Source organism: Lactuca serriola, chromosome 4 (assembly GCF_051521515.1).
Source record: "Lactuca serriola cultivar US96UC23 chromosome 4, Lser_US96UC23_V15, whole genome shotgun sequence".
Taxonomy (NCBI): domain Eukaryota; kingdom Viridiplantae; phylum Streptophyta; class Magnoliopsida; order Asterales; family Asteraceae; genus Lactuca; species Lactuca serriola.
The window spans coordinates 178,519,989-178,538,638 of record NC_136411.1 but is presented as its reverse complement, the minus strand read 5'-3'; the positions used below and the strand labels follow the sequence as shown (position 1 = coordinate 178,538,638).

The window sequence follows — 18,650 nt, the reverse complement described above, 5'->3', positions numbered from 1 at the left end:
CCTTCCATTTTCACATTGAAGTTTTCTAATGGAACCCTTAAATTGATTATTTATGATATTAGAGAGGTGTAAGAATTTTTGAAAGACCTCGGATTTGTGTTTAATAGGGTACACCCAAAGAAAGTGAGTGTAGTGATCAAGAAACGAAACATATTATTGTAAACTACCGTTATTAGAAATAGCAGATGTCCATACATCATAATGAATCGTTTCAAATGGTGCATAAAGAATAGAATCAAATAAATAAAACAAAATTCTAGTGTGTTTGCCAAGTTGACAAGCTTGACAAGTAGCATTTGTTTCAGATAAACGACAAGAAATAGAACTACTAGACAATAAATGCTTCAAGACTTGATCACTGGGATGACCAAGTCTTTGGTGCCAAACATCGGAAAAGGTGGAGATGAAGGCATGGATTGATGAGCTGGTAACTGGGTAGAGAGGCCTGAAGCTATCACAATGGATGAGAGGACGACGAGTCTGATAATCAAGAAAAGTAAAACCATAAGGATCAAAATCAATAGAGCAATTGTTATGATCTGTAAACTTGTGAACAAATATAAGATTTTTCATAATGTTTGGAGTAATGAGGACATTTCGTAAATTAAGGGTGCGATAAATATTTGGAGTCGGAAAAGTGGAATGTCCCGATGTCATAACAGGTATTGTAGAACCGTTACCGATATAGATAGAATGAGGATAATGTTTATTAAAGACATATTTAAGTATACCTGCCTCGTTGTGAACATGATCGGTTGCTCCACTAACCATGACCCAACCACCATTCCTGGGGTCATTTAATGTCATTGTGTTAAACAAAGCTGGTAAGGAGGCAGGTTGATCACTTCCAAGCCTAGCCCATGGGGGTTGTATTAGATCTGAAGGCTACATGGGGGCTTGAGGAGGTCCAGTGGAAGTTGATGAACCGTTTCCAAGGATTCATGGGTTATTCGATGTAGTCTTAATCCAATTTGGGTGTTGCTGACGTTGGGCCTGCTGAGGATACACGTGAGAATTAAGCCAAAAGATGGGGTCTAACTTTGTATCCACGAAGCGTTAATAGAAGGCGGTGGAGGAATGAACACCCATTCATATTAGGTGTTACGATGTTGGTGATCTGTAGCTATCGGCGTTTGCTGTTGCCAGTGATTGTGGTTATTCCGGCCACCACCTCGGCGGTTAAAGTTTCCCTGGTGATCACCACATCCACCCCTAGGAGATGACAATGAGGGTGAGGATCCAACATGAAGATTCTCACTTGATAGATTGTATTCAATACGAGCCACGAAGTTATTGCCCATTTAGTATTCAAAACATGAAATTTTCATTTGTAAGTTGTACAATTTTCATTCCATGGAAGGGAATTCTATGTAAATAAGCCAAGGGTAATGAAAAAATGCCATGTAAATGATTCATGGGTAATGAAAAAAATCTACAATACCTTGTCCTTGAAGAGCATTTGATGCATTTAATTTAGAAAGAGGATGGTTTGAGTCAAATAGGCAACATGGTGATAATGATGAATTGGCTTATCTTCAATGAAGTGAAAGATATTGTTGTGTTCAAAGTAGTATTTCTCCTATGTTTCAAGGAAAACTGTATGCATAAAATTCCCCCTTTGAATAAAATACTTTTAATGCACTGAACCTGAAACTAATACAAGGACACCAGTGTCCTAATATTCAAAGGGATGCACTATCTTGATTTCAATTCTTGTATAGTTAAGAGATATGATAAGAGAGTGGATTTGCTGCAATAAATAAGAATGCAACATAAGTGCCACTTAGATGATATTAATCACGCATTGTAACAATTGCAGAAGGGATTTGCACTGAGATGATCATTAAGACTTTTCATTAGTAACCACATAAGAAAATTATCTCCAAAATTAAACCTTCGTCAAAATAAAAAATCATAGGTAAATCGAAATCAAGAATTAGGGAAAAAAGAAAATCGAAATAAAAACTAAATCATAGGGAAGGTTTCTACAACCGATACTCAGAAATATGAATGTTGTCAAACACCCTTCATCCCTACTAGAAAACGCACTACCATCGAACCACTTACCACCACCATCATAGATAACCCATCGCGTACCACCACCTCTATAATCTCCATGAACTAAGATCGTGGCATCTTATACTATCCAAAAAATCTGAACTTTTTATCAAAATGTCAAAAAGAAGATATAGACATGATGCTTACTTGAAATTGTAGTTTGGAAGTGAACCGAACAACAAAGGCAATGCAGGTTACGAAGCGTCGACATGCATGATAATTACATGATTGAACGGTGGTGGTGGTGGAGTAGGGTTTGTGGAGAACGGGGGAGTGTAAGGTTGGTAAAGAGAAGGGATGTGAAATTATAGAGATAGGAGCGAGATTATTGAAGCTGGAATTCAAAATTAAAGAATATAAGTAATTGGCCGATCAGCATGGAAAATATAAGGGATGGTCGGGTCAAAAGTCCTACGACAGAAATAGGTATATATATATATATATATATATATATATATATATATATATATATATATATATATATTAATCGTACTTCATTCTTCACTTTTTTGTATGACTTGAAAAATATTATTATTTTATTGGTTGTTACATACATTATTAGCTCAATGGTTGGACGACTTAAAAAATAATATTATTATATTCAATATATTTGAGAAGTCTAAGATTTACATAATAATGTAGTGTGTGTGTGTATATATATATATATATATATATATATATATATATATATAGAAACACACACAAACACACATAATACAATGCTTCTTTTCGAAAATTATTTCATTCAATCTAGTACTACCTTTAAGATGACACAAACATAAATATCACATTAGGGAAGGTTAATCTTGTTTAATTGTAGTTCTAAATATTGGAATGGCTTCTTTTCGAAAATTATTTCGTTCAATCAAGTAGTACCTTTAAGATGACACTAACATAAATATCACATTAGGGAAGGTTAATCTTGTTTAATTGTAGATCTAAATATTGTAAGGATCTAGTTTGGGAGAAGTGCGTAAACCCTAAACCATAAGGCACCTCTACAAATGGTTAAAAGAACACAATTAAAACCTTAAAAGAAACCGGCTTTCACCCGGGTTTGTTATGGGCGATTCATATGTGAAAGAAGAAAAAAAAAACATTGTTTTATAATCGGGTCTTATTAGCGTGATATATCCCGATTCCTATCAACAAAACCGGTTCCTTTCATGCTAAACAAGATCACTTTTGTGTGATCATGTAGCCCATTTCTCTAGCATACAACCAATTCTATTCTCTGATTTTAAATTTTTTAGTGTTTTTTATTAAATTCGTAATCCTAGTACATTATGGCTATGATTTACTACTACAAACATAATCACTTTTATGTTATTATCGCTCTCATAATTCTCATTCACCACTACTAAGAAATGCTAAAAGACCCCATTTTTGCAACAAACCAATTCTCATTCACCACTACTACAAAATGCTAAAAGACCTCATTTTTGCAACCAGGTTCGTCGCAACCCTTAGTCCTTAAACCTTTAAGTAAATAACTACAAATGAAAAATGACTTTTTTACACAAAAACACGAGTATAAAAAAATATATACATTACAACCCTTAGCACTTAAACATGATCATCCTACGTGCAGGTACATCACTCCCCAAATGTTTATCAAATTCAAACATAGTTTTGGTAATCACAAAAACACAAGGACATATCAGATTCTTACAACTTATCAGCAACTCATACTCAAATACTAGCGTCCTCAATATTTTTAATCCTTTTTGGGTTCTTTTTAAATTTCCATCTACCAACTTCCCATGCGACCTTTACTGCAATAAAATGGAGACCATGCTGTTCATAAGATTCTATTTCTGCAACCACTTATTGGGATGAAAAGAAAAGTAGGATGGTACATAAATAAAAATGAATAAAATAGGCCAAATATATTGAAAAACGAAACAAACATTGGACATTATGTGACAACATGAAAGATTTGGGTCACGCAAGGTCGAGGTTGTAACCATGTGCAATTAAAGTCACAATGTAACCTTGTTACAATAAAACAATTAAAATCCATAAGTACATTGATTTATAAGATAACATATATGGATATAAATATGTGAAAATAAGCTTTGTGGAATCATGTTTAAAAGTATTTTTGACAAGTCAACGAGATAGCACACAATAAGCTTTTCCTTTATAAATTATGGCGTAGAACTCCACTACGGCCGAAAACACCCTTGTGGGTACAAGCTATGACTGGAAATCCTTTCCATGGGGGACCTCAAGACCGAAATCAAACCAAAACGAAGCATCATGGTCGAAAACTACCTTAATGAATCATGTTTTATCCGAAAACCCTAAGAGAAAAGACTTAGAACCGTAAACACCCTTAGTGGACCACACTTTGGCCGAAAACAACTTCATACTAGGCTATTTTAGTGGGGTTTGCGGTCTAGAGTGGGAACACAAGTAAATTTTTTTTTATCCACAAATAATTTCATGTATTTCACTTTTATGATAGAGATAAAATATTAATTACATAAGTTTTGGTTTATATTGATTTTGTTATAAACATTTGTGATATACATATTGTTAAAATAAACATAATCTATGTTATAAAATCATAAGAAAAGTTATGATTTTTTCAAATTGCATGGCTTTTGGGAACTTTTACTAAAAGATAACTTTACTAATAAAAATGGTTACATTATACTCATTTATTAATCTAGTGGGTTTTAACCCCAAAAATGGTTACATTGGTATAGTTTGGAAGTCACAAACCACACATTTCAAAGATACATATAATTATTTAAACATATAATTATCTTATTTTGCAAGTAAAATGAGTCATAGTTCACGTAAATCTGCTAATGCTCTTGGGAGACTTTCCTTCATCGTACCTACGTAGGATACACCTTAAGTCCTACATTATAACCAGAGTCTCAGTTGTTCTCTACAGTTAGACCGGAAAGTATAGGATGACAAATGTCTTACCGACTCCGACCCCTGAAGAATGTCGTCTCCGGCATATCAGTCATATTAGCATGGTTATAAGAACTCACATAGGAATTAGCGCAACTACATGGTTTACGGGAAGCTTATACTTCGTTAGTTTTATAAAAAGAAAAGAAACTATATATTATTTTTTGTACGATATTCACTTCCATCTTGGTCTTTGGGTTTAAGACTACGATTCACCTTTAAGAAAATACTAGATTTTCGGGAAATATACATTATTACTTTACAAGGAAAAGATACAAAGGAATTACTTACAATTTTAGTTCATGTCAAAGGAAATATCGGATTTTTAGGAAAAAAACGAAACCATCTTTCACGAAACGGTTACAAACCTTTTTCACGCAAAATGTTTATGAACTCACCAACTTAAATGTTGACATTTTTCAAAATCACTTGTATTCTCAGGAAACAAGTTGACAAGTACTCAACCTTCTTGTGGGTCGGGGTCATCGTCTCATGTTTTCCTACTTTTTAGTTATTTGTATTCAACTTTTGGAACAACTGTGTTTGTAAACAATGTAATACTTATAATCTAAATGTATGAATGTTTGTGTTGTTATGTTTCATTACTATTCAGATGTTATGATACTTTATATGAAGTCACTGCATCCGCCCCCAAACGTTTCTGCTGTTCTGGTTTGGGGGTGTGACACACTAATATTTACTCTAATCGACAGAAAATAGAAATAGGATGGTATATTGAATAACTAAACCAATATAGAAATTGAAAAACAGTTACAACAAATATATTGAAAAAAAAAAAGCAAAATAAATAGAAGTGAGTAGCTACACTGGACACCATTAAAATTGGAAGCCTAACAAAAGACATACCATTATATTAATCCGGTTCTTTCCCAGAAGAATGAAGAATGCAGGGACAATCTTACTAAAGGATTGCTAGTAACAAAAACAGTTAAATCATATTTATTAAGTATATTGTCCTACACAAACCATAGTAAGTGAGACACTACTGCGACAACATTATTTTGCCATATGCTGCAAAAAAATGTCACGAGTTTGTTAAGACGGAAAATAAAAGTATGAAATCATAAGCAAATATTAATTCATGAGTAAAATAAAGCAATTAATCAATCAACTTACAATATTTATATTTCTTTCCTTGAGAAGCATACATGATGTTTTTCACAACCTTATTTCCATAAGATTTGAGACTCCTATGCATTGTAGAAAACAAAAAACTAACTAAATGGCCACACATGTTTTTTTTATAAGTTTTCACATGTTAGATATCTACAGTTCATTCCTAACACTAAAGTAACACTTTAACAATATCCAACTTAGACCAAAATAAAAGCTAAAACAGACCTGCCTTGATGGTTTTAGTATAAATATTTGGAAGCAAATATTTTAAATAAATAACTTTTAACTAATTAGCCGACATTATGTGATCATTTTACAGCAACAAACAGAAACAAACTACAATGTCTATTTAAAAGTTGTTATTCCCTATAAGTATCGCTCTCTGATTCTTTATTTTTTTGTATTGGCGTAGGTTTTGTAATTTTTAAAATGGAAACATATTTTATAAAATGCAAAAAGCATGGTAGATTACTTGACTAACTTCAATAGTGAGCATGCCTACCCGTGGGTGTGGAATTGATTGGTGAAAGAACCCTAAAGTAAATACCTCAAGAATTTTAATAGTGTTGATAAAGATTAAACTAACTAAAAACAATTGTAAATTTGAAGCAGTCAATAACCCATACGATCACAAACTTATAGAAGTTAATAACAAAATACCAAAAACAACACGAAGATGATCTGGATAAAAGACATAAAGTCAAATCATGAAGATTAAAAGTAAAAACGACAAAGTTACACCAGATAGGTCTAGGTCTACTGAACAAATGTAAGAGGACAAGCGGCGGTAATTTTGCTCTGGTGGTGGTTGTCAAAAGGAGAGAAGATGGTAACTACGACTTTCTCCTCATCGAAAATTATTGCTTAAATTTTCTATCAAAAGTATGGCTTAAATAAGAAAATTACAAAAATATGACCATTTTGCCCCTGTACTATCGAAAAATATGTAATTTGAAGACATGAGTGTCTGATTTACTCCGGAATTTATTTATATTTTTCAGATGTCTATTTTTGTTTTCAAAAGTTTTCAAATAGAAAACAGTCGAGAGAAAGCAGTGACTGTAAAATTGCAATCTAAGAGAAAGAGATAGCAGGTTGTTGATTCGTTACTGATAGAAAAAAAATATGAAGAGATTGAACAAGAGATCTCAAAAAGCAACATGATTCACCACCAACAATGAGCTTTGTGGGTTAACTACAAAGTTTATGATTCACAACAGATGGTGACTGTAAAAATTGAAGTCTGAGAGAAAGAGAAAGGGATAAACACAGAGTAGGTTTTTGATTCTGATGCAAGTTCTGAAATACGATGTTTAGAAATTACCTGATGGATGAAATCAAGACAAATTTCGCAGAAGAAAATGGAATCAACGAGAGAACTTCAGTTTCTGTATACCAATCCTTGAACAATGATTAGCCAAAGGAATAGTGGTCATATATAATATGGTCGTATATAAAACATTCAAATTGGGTCGACGTTATGAATACATATTAAGATAAGATAGTAAACCTGATTTTTTGCCATATATTTCTGCAATTCAAATATAGAAAAGATTGGATATTATAAGGTGTCTTTTTTAAATTCCTAATTTTCAGGAATTTGAAAAGGTAGTCAAAGGAAAACACAATCTTGATTTAGGGACCCTGATTTTTTGGTTTCTAAACATGTAATGGTTTTCAAATGTAGAGATAACAGTTTGGAATTTTCTGACCTGCAGTTTAATGGAGCTGAGGCGTGAGGGGCAATTTTGGAATTTGACATAGTGATTTGAGCGGTAATAATCGAAGGGGGGATGTTCAATGAATGTCACGTGGCAAAAATATACTGTTTTATTAGACTAGTAGATGAATCAATGAAAATATGGTGCAGGGTAAATAAGAGTTGGTGTTAAAAAAATATACAATGTTATTCTCGTCAAATACATGTTTGGTATTAGCATTGAACTAAAGGGAAAATAGGAAAATTTGAAAAATGATCGATTTGCAACTTTTTTTACATGATTTTGGTAGTGGATTTGGCATGTGTATTAATTTAGGCATGCATATTGTAGTTATAAGTAAGGATAAAATTAGTCAATTATAACTCAATGCCTCAACCCTCAAATCTCAATACTCTTACCGTAATTCATTTGTCAAAAAATCTTGTTGAAAAACAAGTTATATCCTTGAGTCATAAAACATGGTTAGAATTAGAAAACTGGGTTATATAATTTTCCAGCAATAAGACCCGGACGGTTTCTTAAATAAAACCGGATTATTTGATTTGAACATATACCCTGGTTTCTTACTTTTAACCGAGCCTTATAACATTTACCTTTATAAAAACCCGGCTTTTGCATACTATAACCCGCTTTTTTCGAAAACCGGGTTCTATATAGTGTGCCTTTTTGTAGTAGTGTAGGTAAGACTTTGTTTTATTTTTAGTCCACTAGCATCTCGTTAGTGGGTCTTTCAATTTCATTGTTTGCTGTTAAAATAAAAGGAAGTTTAATATTGCAGTTTGTGACTAATATTATTGTAAAAGTACGTTATCTATATTTGTTTTCTATGTCTTCAACAGTTAATTTGACTACGATACATACCTATATCCCCAAAGGCATATTGTATCATTGTATGTGTTCATGCACCCTTAATCAATAATCCAAATACGGCACACGACTTTACTCTCAAAACCAGAAAGCAAACCAGGACGACCGGCTTTGAAAAGGAAAAGCAAAAAACAAGTACAATTAGTTTGCAAGAAACGTATCTCCCAAAAGCAATCAAACCCATTTTGGTGGAACCAACAAACACAACTTTTTTTTCCCTAATTAGGCGCGTTAATCATGCACCAAAAAAACGTGTTGTGGTTTGCTAAATGCTGATTTCCGCACCCTCATACATTGCATGTTTTCCACAACTAAAGATTTTCGTTGTTTTGCTTTTTTACATTTTGGTCCACGGCTACTTAAAATTTACCTGTGTTTATGAGGTGAGAAAAGATAAAGTGAACCACAAACTTTACAGTTAATAGTTGAAGGAATAAATTTCTCTTAAAAAATCCACGGAATTACTTAATTACATTGAATCACCCTTAATAATGCAAATGTATCATAGAATACACATAGTATGTCGTCACTTACCTGTCATATATACATATAATCACTAATGTTAAATTAAATGAAGCAAAATTATCAAGGGTAGTATATAAAATGGAAAATTAGGGTGTCTAAATAGAAAATTAAGGTGTATTTTTAGCCAACCCCTATAAAATACAGACACCTATAATTGGAGCTATGGTCGGAGGTTTCTTGGAAAACTGCGTTTATAATGAGGTGGCAGTTGCAACGTGGTGAAGGGGCAGTGGACTCCAAACCTCTAACGCTAAGTAATTACTTTTCTCTTTCCCCTCTACCACTACAAGTTTAAACCACCTAATGGGGGACTACTTTTGGTTATAGCGACAGCATGGAATTCGAAGGTTGTGTATCCTTCTTACATGTGTAAAAGGTTACTTATTCATTAAAGTCATAAATTAAAAAAGTAAAATGTCTTTTGAAACTCAATTACTGTAATAAATTGTTAGTTGCAACCTTGGGTAAATAATTGGTCCTTCGGATCGGATCGAAACCGGATCTAGATCTGGAGTTGCTAACCATCAATAGGTCCGATTGAAGATCCACTAACTTTTGCAAAACATGACCGGTTCGAGTGCCGGTCTAGTCCAAATGCTTACTTTTACATCCAAGATTTGGGAACGAGACCTGGACTTGGATCTGGACCTGGACCTGGACGACCTGATAAGCCTCAATAGGTCCGGTCAAAAGTCCATCAATTTCTATAAAGTCGGTCCGGTCCAAGAGTCGGTACGGTCCATTTCAGATTCTCACCTCGTTGCCGCTAAAGGCATTACCACTAAAGGCTTATTTTGGCGATCCGCATCATTCAATCCCATCCGTCGATTTAAGAGATGATCCTACGACTAGCTAGGATGACATAAGAAATCTCACGTTGTTTTCCCTCCGGTGTGTCGCTGCTAAAGAGTGTGCATCACCGCTAAAGGCTTATTTTGGCGATCCGTGTCATTTAAATCTCATCCGTCGATTTAAAGGATGATCCAACGACGTAGAAAACCCCGCGTTTTTTTCCCTCCCATGTGTCGCCGTCAATGAGTACGTGTCGCCGCTAAAGGCCGTCGACAATAAAACCCCTCTCTGCTCCAGTTTTCTATGACCATTGCTGTCGACCTTATCGGAATTTCACAAAAAACTTCACAATTTCACCCATATCTGCTCAATTTTTTCCTTTTCTTTTTCCTTTTCACTTCTCCTTACTAAATTTCTAGCTTGATGTGTATTTATAAGTGTATTTTGTGTTTTGTAGATATGCATATGTATTTTTATGTGCATTGTATGTATATGTGTATTCTGAATGTATTTTATGTATGTATATGGGCCCAAACCGTTAAGGAGCATATGTTTCCAATAGCAAGAGTCAGTCCAAGCAGCGGAACACGTTACCCATTTCAACTAGGGAAGTTTCCAAACTCAAATTCGAAATGAGATCTTCCATCTTGATTAGCATGGTAGGTAGGCATGAAAGATGAGGCAAAGAATGTTCCGCATCTCCCCGACCAGAAGCTTTCAAGACAGGCAAAGGTAAGGGGAAAACAGATAAGGTAAGGGAAAAACAGTGAAGAATGGCTTTCCTAGGAGTTGTAGCGCCAAGGAAAAACACCCTTATCTCCTATCAGAAAATTCCCAATTCTCCCTTTGGTGCTTCGACTCTCGCATAAGTTCTTGCTTCGACAATTCAAAAGTCGGAGGAGGTTGTTTTACTAATGCATCGATAGTCAAACTCATTCCATACAACATCTTTTACTTGATCAAAGCGGCGGATTTCTAAATTTTCATAGGGCCCTCCCGAAATTCCTTCTAGGGCCTGTTGAATTATTTTTATGGATTTTGTCATTTCACTGATTCGTACTAAATAACGAGCTAATGAATCCCCTTCTTTTTCCCATTGGACTTCCCAATCAAACTCGTCGTAACACTCATAATGATCAACTTTACGAAGATCCCATTGTATTCCGGAAGCTCGTAGCATGGGTCCCGACAAACCCCAACTTATTGCTTCCTCTCCACCAATAATGCCTACTCTATCAACTCGTTCTAAAAAATGGGATTCCGTGTAATAAGGTTCTGATATTCAGCAATTCCTGTTAAAAGATAAACGCAAAAATCCAAACATTGATCTATCCACCCATGAGGTAAATCAACAGCGATTCCACCAATACGAAAAAAGTGTGCATCATTCGCATACTGGTGACAGCTTCGAATAGGTCATATATCAATTCTCTTTCTTGAAAAATATATAAGAAATGATTTTGTGCCCCAATATCTTCCATAAAAGGGCCAAGCCATAACAAATGCGAAGCTATACGACTTAAGTCCAACATAATGACTCAGATATAACTGGCCCTTTTAGGGACTTGAATATTGCCTAATTGTTCTACGGATGAGGAGTTAGCATACCAACTCACTTTCATCCTTACTTTTCATGCTCGTAGGCTTTTTTTTATAGTTTTTAAGATGGGTTGCAACCAAAGAGGTAATTCATTATTTCTAAATCGAATCAAAAATCTATTCTATATATAAAGTAGGAAACTAGCAATATCAATATATACATATATATATATATATATATATATATATATATATATATATATATATATACACACACACACACACACTAGCCGTCTACCCGCGCAAAGCGGCGGGCGGCGAATAATTTGATCTCTTTAGAGTTAAAACCATTTTGCGTTCACTTCGAGAAATGAATATTAAATGACATCTATTTTTCAAGAGCATTACCATACCATATTAAATGGGTGTTTGGCTAAGCTTTTTTAAAACAACTTATTAGGTTCCACATCATTATAAGTTAAAAAAGTGTTTGGATTAAAATAACTTATTCCGGTGGGGAACCTCTAATACACCATTTTTTCATAAGTTACCCTACACTTATTTATTAACTTATAAGCTAATAAACTAATAAGCAATAAGTTTTTTTTGCCAAACACCCCCTAAATGGTTATTACTTCCATTTATTCATACTCAAACCACTTGTACTGTTTATCGTCCTCTTTTTTTTCGTTTTCCTTAATTCATTTATTAATTTAATGTCCTACTAAGTAAAATGCTAAAATATATAAATAATAGTTTATAAAAATAAACTTTTATAATATCAGGTGTTGTGATTCAAAAGTCGATAAATAGACCTTTGAGAAGGCCAAAATACTCAGGTGTCAACTTGTTCATTGTGATTTTAAACCAAGTTTGGTCACAAATTAAAACATTTTCAACGATGGTATGTAATTCAAGGATTCATATTGATTTAGGTTCTCGAAACCTTAAAATATTGAACAAAATCTATATAGAACCTTATAATAAGGACAATAATCACCGTAATCAGGAAGTCCATGTGATGAAACTTGATATTATAAGGACCAATGATGAAAAAGATTTCATTTTTAGACTAAACAAGATGAAAAATATACAAACTACCTTAATCATGTCAAATCTGTGTTTAACCGTTCTTTATTGCAAAAGTAAGATGCCAAAATATACAAACTAATGATAATACAATACTCTAACTGGGACTCTTGGTTGAGTTCTTTGAACTTGCAAAGCCAACACATTAAAGAAACATAGTAAAAAACATTTTTAGGAACAAACCTGATATAATAAAGCCGTCACCCAATATATTTATAATATAAAAATACAAAAAGTTAAAAATGATGAAATCAATTACAAGTAAGGATTAAAATAAAAACCAGTTAAGAAAAAGCAATCTGCAGGAGGGATATTTGAATCAACATGTATTTTCTGATGATTTCAAATTTTGAATTATCCGAAATTCAGGGAAGGAGATAGAATTTGTTGAGAAATATAAGGATTCAAAACACAAGTTAAAATTTAATATTATTTTATTGATGACTACTTGTACTATTAGCTTAATGATTTGAACGTCTTAAAAAAATAATATTATTATATTCAATCTATTTTTAGAAATAATGAGATTTGTTTTATAAGATAGTAAAGATATATATATATATATATATATATATATATATATATATATATATATATATATATATATATATATTGTTGAGAGAAAAACTTGGAGACACACTTGAACAAACGTTAGAGCAAGTATATTGCGGAATAGTTAATCTCAAATGATCTAAAAGCTCAACAATAATATAGTTAGATAGTTAGATAGTTAGTTGCGGAAAGTAAAGAAATATAAATGACAGCAATTGTTATATCAAGAATACACTTAAACTGATTCATAACAAGGAATGCATTCATTCCGAGTTAATAAGGAAGATCAAGTTTAGTGATTAAGTCTAAAAGACTTGCTCCGAAGAGAGGTTATAGTTTGATATGTTTCAGTAGCAATTTAAAGTGTGAAGAGTAATAAGATAGAGAAATGAAGAAGATAACTTGGAGAAATATATTCAGAATAATTCATAAGTCATCAAGTAATAAGAGAGATGGTTGAAGAAGAAATCTTGTGTAGTAAGAAGTTATATGAATACATCAGAAAGAGTCTCTATTTATAGTGTCTCAGAAATAAGCAACTACTCTATAAGCAGTCGTCAAGGCATGTTGGATAATAGAGTACATTACATAAAGATAAGAAAAACATAACAATGGACTACGGATGCTGAAGAAGAACTGACTCCGGGTGCTGAGATGATCGCTGATGGTGAACCGTTGCGGTAGATAGATCGTTGTGGTATCTTAGTTCAAGAGGGTCACTTATGTTTCAATATATATATATATATATATATATATATATATATATATATATATATATATATATATATATATATATATATATATATAAGAGGGCAAAGTAATACAAAAAGAAGGACATCGATCGAGTTTTTCCATGCCTAGTCCCAGTTTCGGTTAAAAACCTAGAACTTGCTACAGATCTGTACTAATGAAGTTTTAATGTGAGAAAGTCATGTCAGGAAGGACATCGATCCGTTTCAAATGGTTTGAGCTTGGAAGAAACCTGCTATCTATCGATAGTGGAGACGGCAGACTCGCCAGTCAGGCACACCATGAGGCTGACTACAGAAGACCGGGAGGTTGCAATTCTTGTTTTCCTGTTTCAATTTCCGGGAGTGAACGTAGGAAGTGCAGACGGTGGATCAGGTGTGGACATTCAACCAAAGGCATCTTGGGGATCGACAATAGCTAAGCATTGTAGCCATCACAGTTCCAGCTACGTATGGCTGGCGTACAACCTATTGGCTTCTTAGACAAAAGAAAAACAAGAAAAAAGTCAGCCTTCTTTGGTACCTTTAATCCAATCTTAGACAAAGACCAAGGAGGATATGACGCACTGTTGGGTTGAAAATGGCTCGAACCAGGTGGTTCATGACTGGGCTAAGAAAAAGAGTCTCAAGCAGGGAAACGCATGCATGATGGAAGGCGGAAAAGGCTTGGCTTTGTTTCACAGAAAAAGGACTAAGGAAATTGAGTTTTCGTAGTGCTGATGCTGCCGTCAGTTGACTTGGTTGATAAATAAATAAAGTTTTTTTTTCATTTATTTATATGCAAGATCGAAGACGCGATTTGTGCGGGTCTACTATTTTTTTTTTAAGAAAGCAAGGAGGTTATTTGTTTGTTGGGCGATTCAGCGAGCCAAATCGCACTAATGCGATTCATTCACCTACTATCCTATAGAGAAATTCAACCTCTTAGTAAGACTAGGGCTAGGAAAACTCATTCTATCTAGGCCAGGTAGGTTAAGCGGCTAGCTTGGGGGGGGGGGGGGGGCACCGAATCCCAGAAAGGCCTTGGTGATTCTCCCATTTTGAAATATGAAGATAGAAAACCATAATTTTTCCAAACTTCACTTAAAGAGTCTCGTATCCATGCTACCTCGAATTTAATTTAAACTCGATGTTTGTTAACTAAGCGGGACACCCCCAAACTCTTTCTTATCAAAGCCCTTCCCCTTGTACAGCCTTACTAGGCAGGCTGTTTTAATTATGTGTTCTTTACGGGAGGTTATGTGCAATCCTATGTATATATGTATTTTTATGTATATGTATGTGTATGTATTTTCGTATGTATATGTGTAGTAGGGCATCCACAATGCATTGAACATCATTGAGTTCAATGGATTGCCACACCATCATTTTACAATCCATATAACTCTATTATATTTTTCTCTACAATGCATTGAACTCTACAAAGTTCAATAAAATGTTACAAAATGTAATTTATAGTAAATATTTAAGAATTAAAACTTTCATTTTTCCCATTGAAGAGTTCATTGACCATTGAACTCCAAATCCATTGAATGCCAATGTGACATCTCACAATGGTTGAGTTTCATCCATTGAATGACACATGGACTTGCCACCTCATTCAACTCTCCCATTGAACTCACCATTGTGGATGCTCTTATGTATGTGTATCTATTTTCGTATGTATATATGAATTTTGTATGTGTATTATGTATGTATATGTGTATTTGTATGAATAGAAATACATACTAATAGCAGCGACACCTTTAGTGGCGACGAAGAGAATTAACGGCGACGCAACTTTAGCAGCGACGAAAGAAGCATTTGCGGCGACCCTTTAGCGGCGACGATTGTCGCCGGTAATACTCTTATTTCTTGTAGTGATATATGTTTTATAGATAAGGCTATGCAGGGTACCATTGGAAGGTGTGTGTAATTAGGCTCAAGTGACTTATCTCTTCCTCTCTTTTTCTTCCTCGTGTGAATACCATCTCCAAATGTTGTTGGAATAGTGTTGTTGGTGATGTGGTTATATTTGATGTGTTAAACACTCCTGATAACCTAAGTAAATCAATAATATTGTTCCTAGCACTTCCAATATTTACATCAATAGTTAATTATATCATGCGCAAAGATTTTCGAAATTTAACAGTTGGAATATTGCATATAAAGTCTAAACTAAAAACTTTGTAGTCTTTTTATGTAAATATAATCACACACAAATATGATTAACACGATTAAGAGTAGTTAATTTTGACTCAATAAAACATAACATTTGCAATTATACATATACAAGATTAATGAAACCATGTATGTATATGATCAGGTTAAACATTAAGCAAATAACACATGGCCATAATCTTATCCAATCCAAAATCTGCCACAAACCCTTCCTAATAATTTATGGAAAAGAAAAGATCGAGAGTAGAAGACAAAAACCCAAGTAGTGCGTACATAAAGTAAAGCGAAATATAAAAAGCTAAGTGAACTTATTAAATTACGAAGGTCCCACACACTGTCTGGTTAACTTTAAAATCAAAAGACAAACCAATGGGTATGATTAATGTTGTGAAAAAAAAAAAAAAAAAGAACTTAACATCAAAGGACAAAGTGACAAAACGGTGTTTGTTTCCTATAAGTACTCTCATTCGTCGTCCCTCCATTTCACAACAATTTCTCTGCAATCTTCTTCGTATACTATTAAACAACAGCCAATAACTTTCTTAGTTACAAAAATGGAACAAAATCTACCGGTTTTAGCGAAGAAAGTTTGGAACTTAGTTCGTGTGGTTTACTTCATGCTGCGAAAAGGCATATCCAAGAGAAAGTTGTTGCTGGACCTCAACATGATGATAAGGCGTGGCAAGATCGCCGGAAAAGCCTTACAGAACCTGATGTTCCACCACTACCACATCAACCGGGAGTCTTTCACCGCCAAACACCGCTCCCACCACCTCTCTTTCCTTTCACCTCCGCCTGGTGAATATGAGTTCAGCTGCAGTAACAGCCCTGCGCCCACTAGTAACCACCCTTTCTCTCTATTTTCATTCCACAAGAAACATCACTCCAACAGCAAACCATCGAAGGATCATCTTGATATGATGGCAGTTAACGCTGTGCTTAAAGCCATGGAGATGATTCACAGCGACAATTCCTCACCGGCGCTTCCAGGCTTTGGGAGTACTCCGATGGTTAGGCAGCTGAGGGTAACCGACTCTCCGTTTCCGTTGAGTAGTGTCGACCAAGACAACAAAGTGGATGAGGCGGCGGAGGAGTTCATTAGCCGCTTCTATAATGACTTGAGGCTGCAGAAAGCAAAGGCCTCATCGTTTGGCTCATCGTGAATTAACAGATACCTTACACTGTTTACATGTATATTTTAGATAGAGATTGAAAGATCGAGTCATTAACTTGCAAGTGATTGTGAGGTGTGTATGCGAGGCAGCTGTACATTTCAAACTTGTTGCATTTATTACACTCGCTTAAAAGAATAAAGTTTTTGCCGATGTTGAAGAATTATGATTAACTTCATGCCAATATGTGCTCGAAAATTGGAACAATATAACTAATCCTTTTTTTTTTGTTGGAACATATTATGAATTAGGAGGGTAATAAGGTTTTCAGTTTGTCCGTATTAGGTCACTAAGGTTTTTTTTTGTGCGTATTAGACCAATATGGTTGTTATTACCGTTTAAAAATAGTCATTTTACCGATTCCTATTAACAAAACCGGGTCCTTTCATGCTAAGCATGAACACACTCATAATTCTCATTCACCACTGCTACAACATGCTAAAAGACCCCATTTTTGCAACAAACCATTTCTCATTCACCACTACTACAAAATGCTAAAAAAAACCCCATTTTTGTAAGCAGGTTTGTTGCAACCCTTAGTCCTTAAACCTTTAAGTAAATAACTACAAATGAAAAATGACTTTTTACACAAAAACACAAGTAAATATATATATATATATATATATATATATATATATATATATATATATATATATATATATTACAACCCTTAGCGCTTAAACATGATCATCCTACGTGCAGGTACATCACTCCCCAAATGTTTATCAGATTCAAACATAACTTTGGTAATCACAAAAACACAAGGACATATCAGATTCTTACAACTTATCAGCAGTCAGAATCAACTGCTAGCATCCTCAATTTTTTTATGCCTTTTTGGGTCCTTTTTAAATTTCTATCTACCAACTTCCCATGCGACCTTTACTACAATAAAATGGTGACCATGAGGTTCATAAGATCCTAATTCTACAACCAGTTATTGGGCTGGAAAGAAAAGTAGGATGGCACATGAATAAAAATGAATAAAATAGGCCAAATATATTGAAAAACAAAACCCACACTGGACACTATGTGACAACCTGAAAGATTTAGGTCACACAAGGTCTAGATGTAACCATGTGCAACTGAATTCACAATGTAATCTTCTTACAATAATACATTTAAAATCCATAAGTACATTGATTTATAAGCCAACATATATGGATGTAAATATGTTAAAATAAGCTTTGTGGAACCATGTTTAAAAGTATTTTTGACAAGTCAACAAGACAGCACACAATAAGCATGTCCTTTATGAATTATGGCCTAGAACTCCACTATTGGTGAAAACACCCTTGTGGGGACAAGCTAGGATTTAAACCCTTTCCATGGGGGACCTCAAGACCGTAATCAAACCA

At 34.2% G+C, this 18,650-nt stretch overlaps 1 protein-coding gene and 1 long non-coding RNA gene across 2 annotated transcripts; one reads left to right on the top strand and one right to left on the bottom strand.

The window, feature by feature from the left end:
* Positions 1 to 5,926: 5,926 nt before the first annotated feature.
* Positions 5,927 to 7,598, bottom strand: LOC145100457 (uncharacterized). The gene is made up of 2 exons (XR_013705058.1): positions 7,451 to 7,598; positions 5,927 to 6,021 (listed from the first exon to the last, which is right to left on the bottom strand). It is a non-coding gene; the product is annotated as an uncharacterized LOC145100457 (long non-coding RNA).
* An 8,992-nt stretch (positions 7,599 to 16,590) lies between these two features.
* Positions 16,591 to 17,445, top strand: LOC145102973 (uncharacterized). Its single transcript, XM_079040502.1, has one exon. It carries the CDS (start codon positions 16,675 to 16,677, stop codon positions 17,281 to 17,283), a length of 609 nt encoding a protein of 202 aa, XP_078896628.1. The 5' UTR covers positions 16,591 to 16,674; the 3' UTR covers positions 17,284 to 17,445.
* Positions 17,446 to 18,650: the final 1,205 nt, after the last annotated feature.

Bases quoted from the DNA above. Each gene is read 5' to 3' on its own strand.
- LOC145102973 (XM_079040502.1), top strand. From the start codon at position 16,675: ATGGAACAAAATCTACCGGTTTTAGCGAAGAAAGTTTGGAACTTAGTT.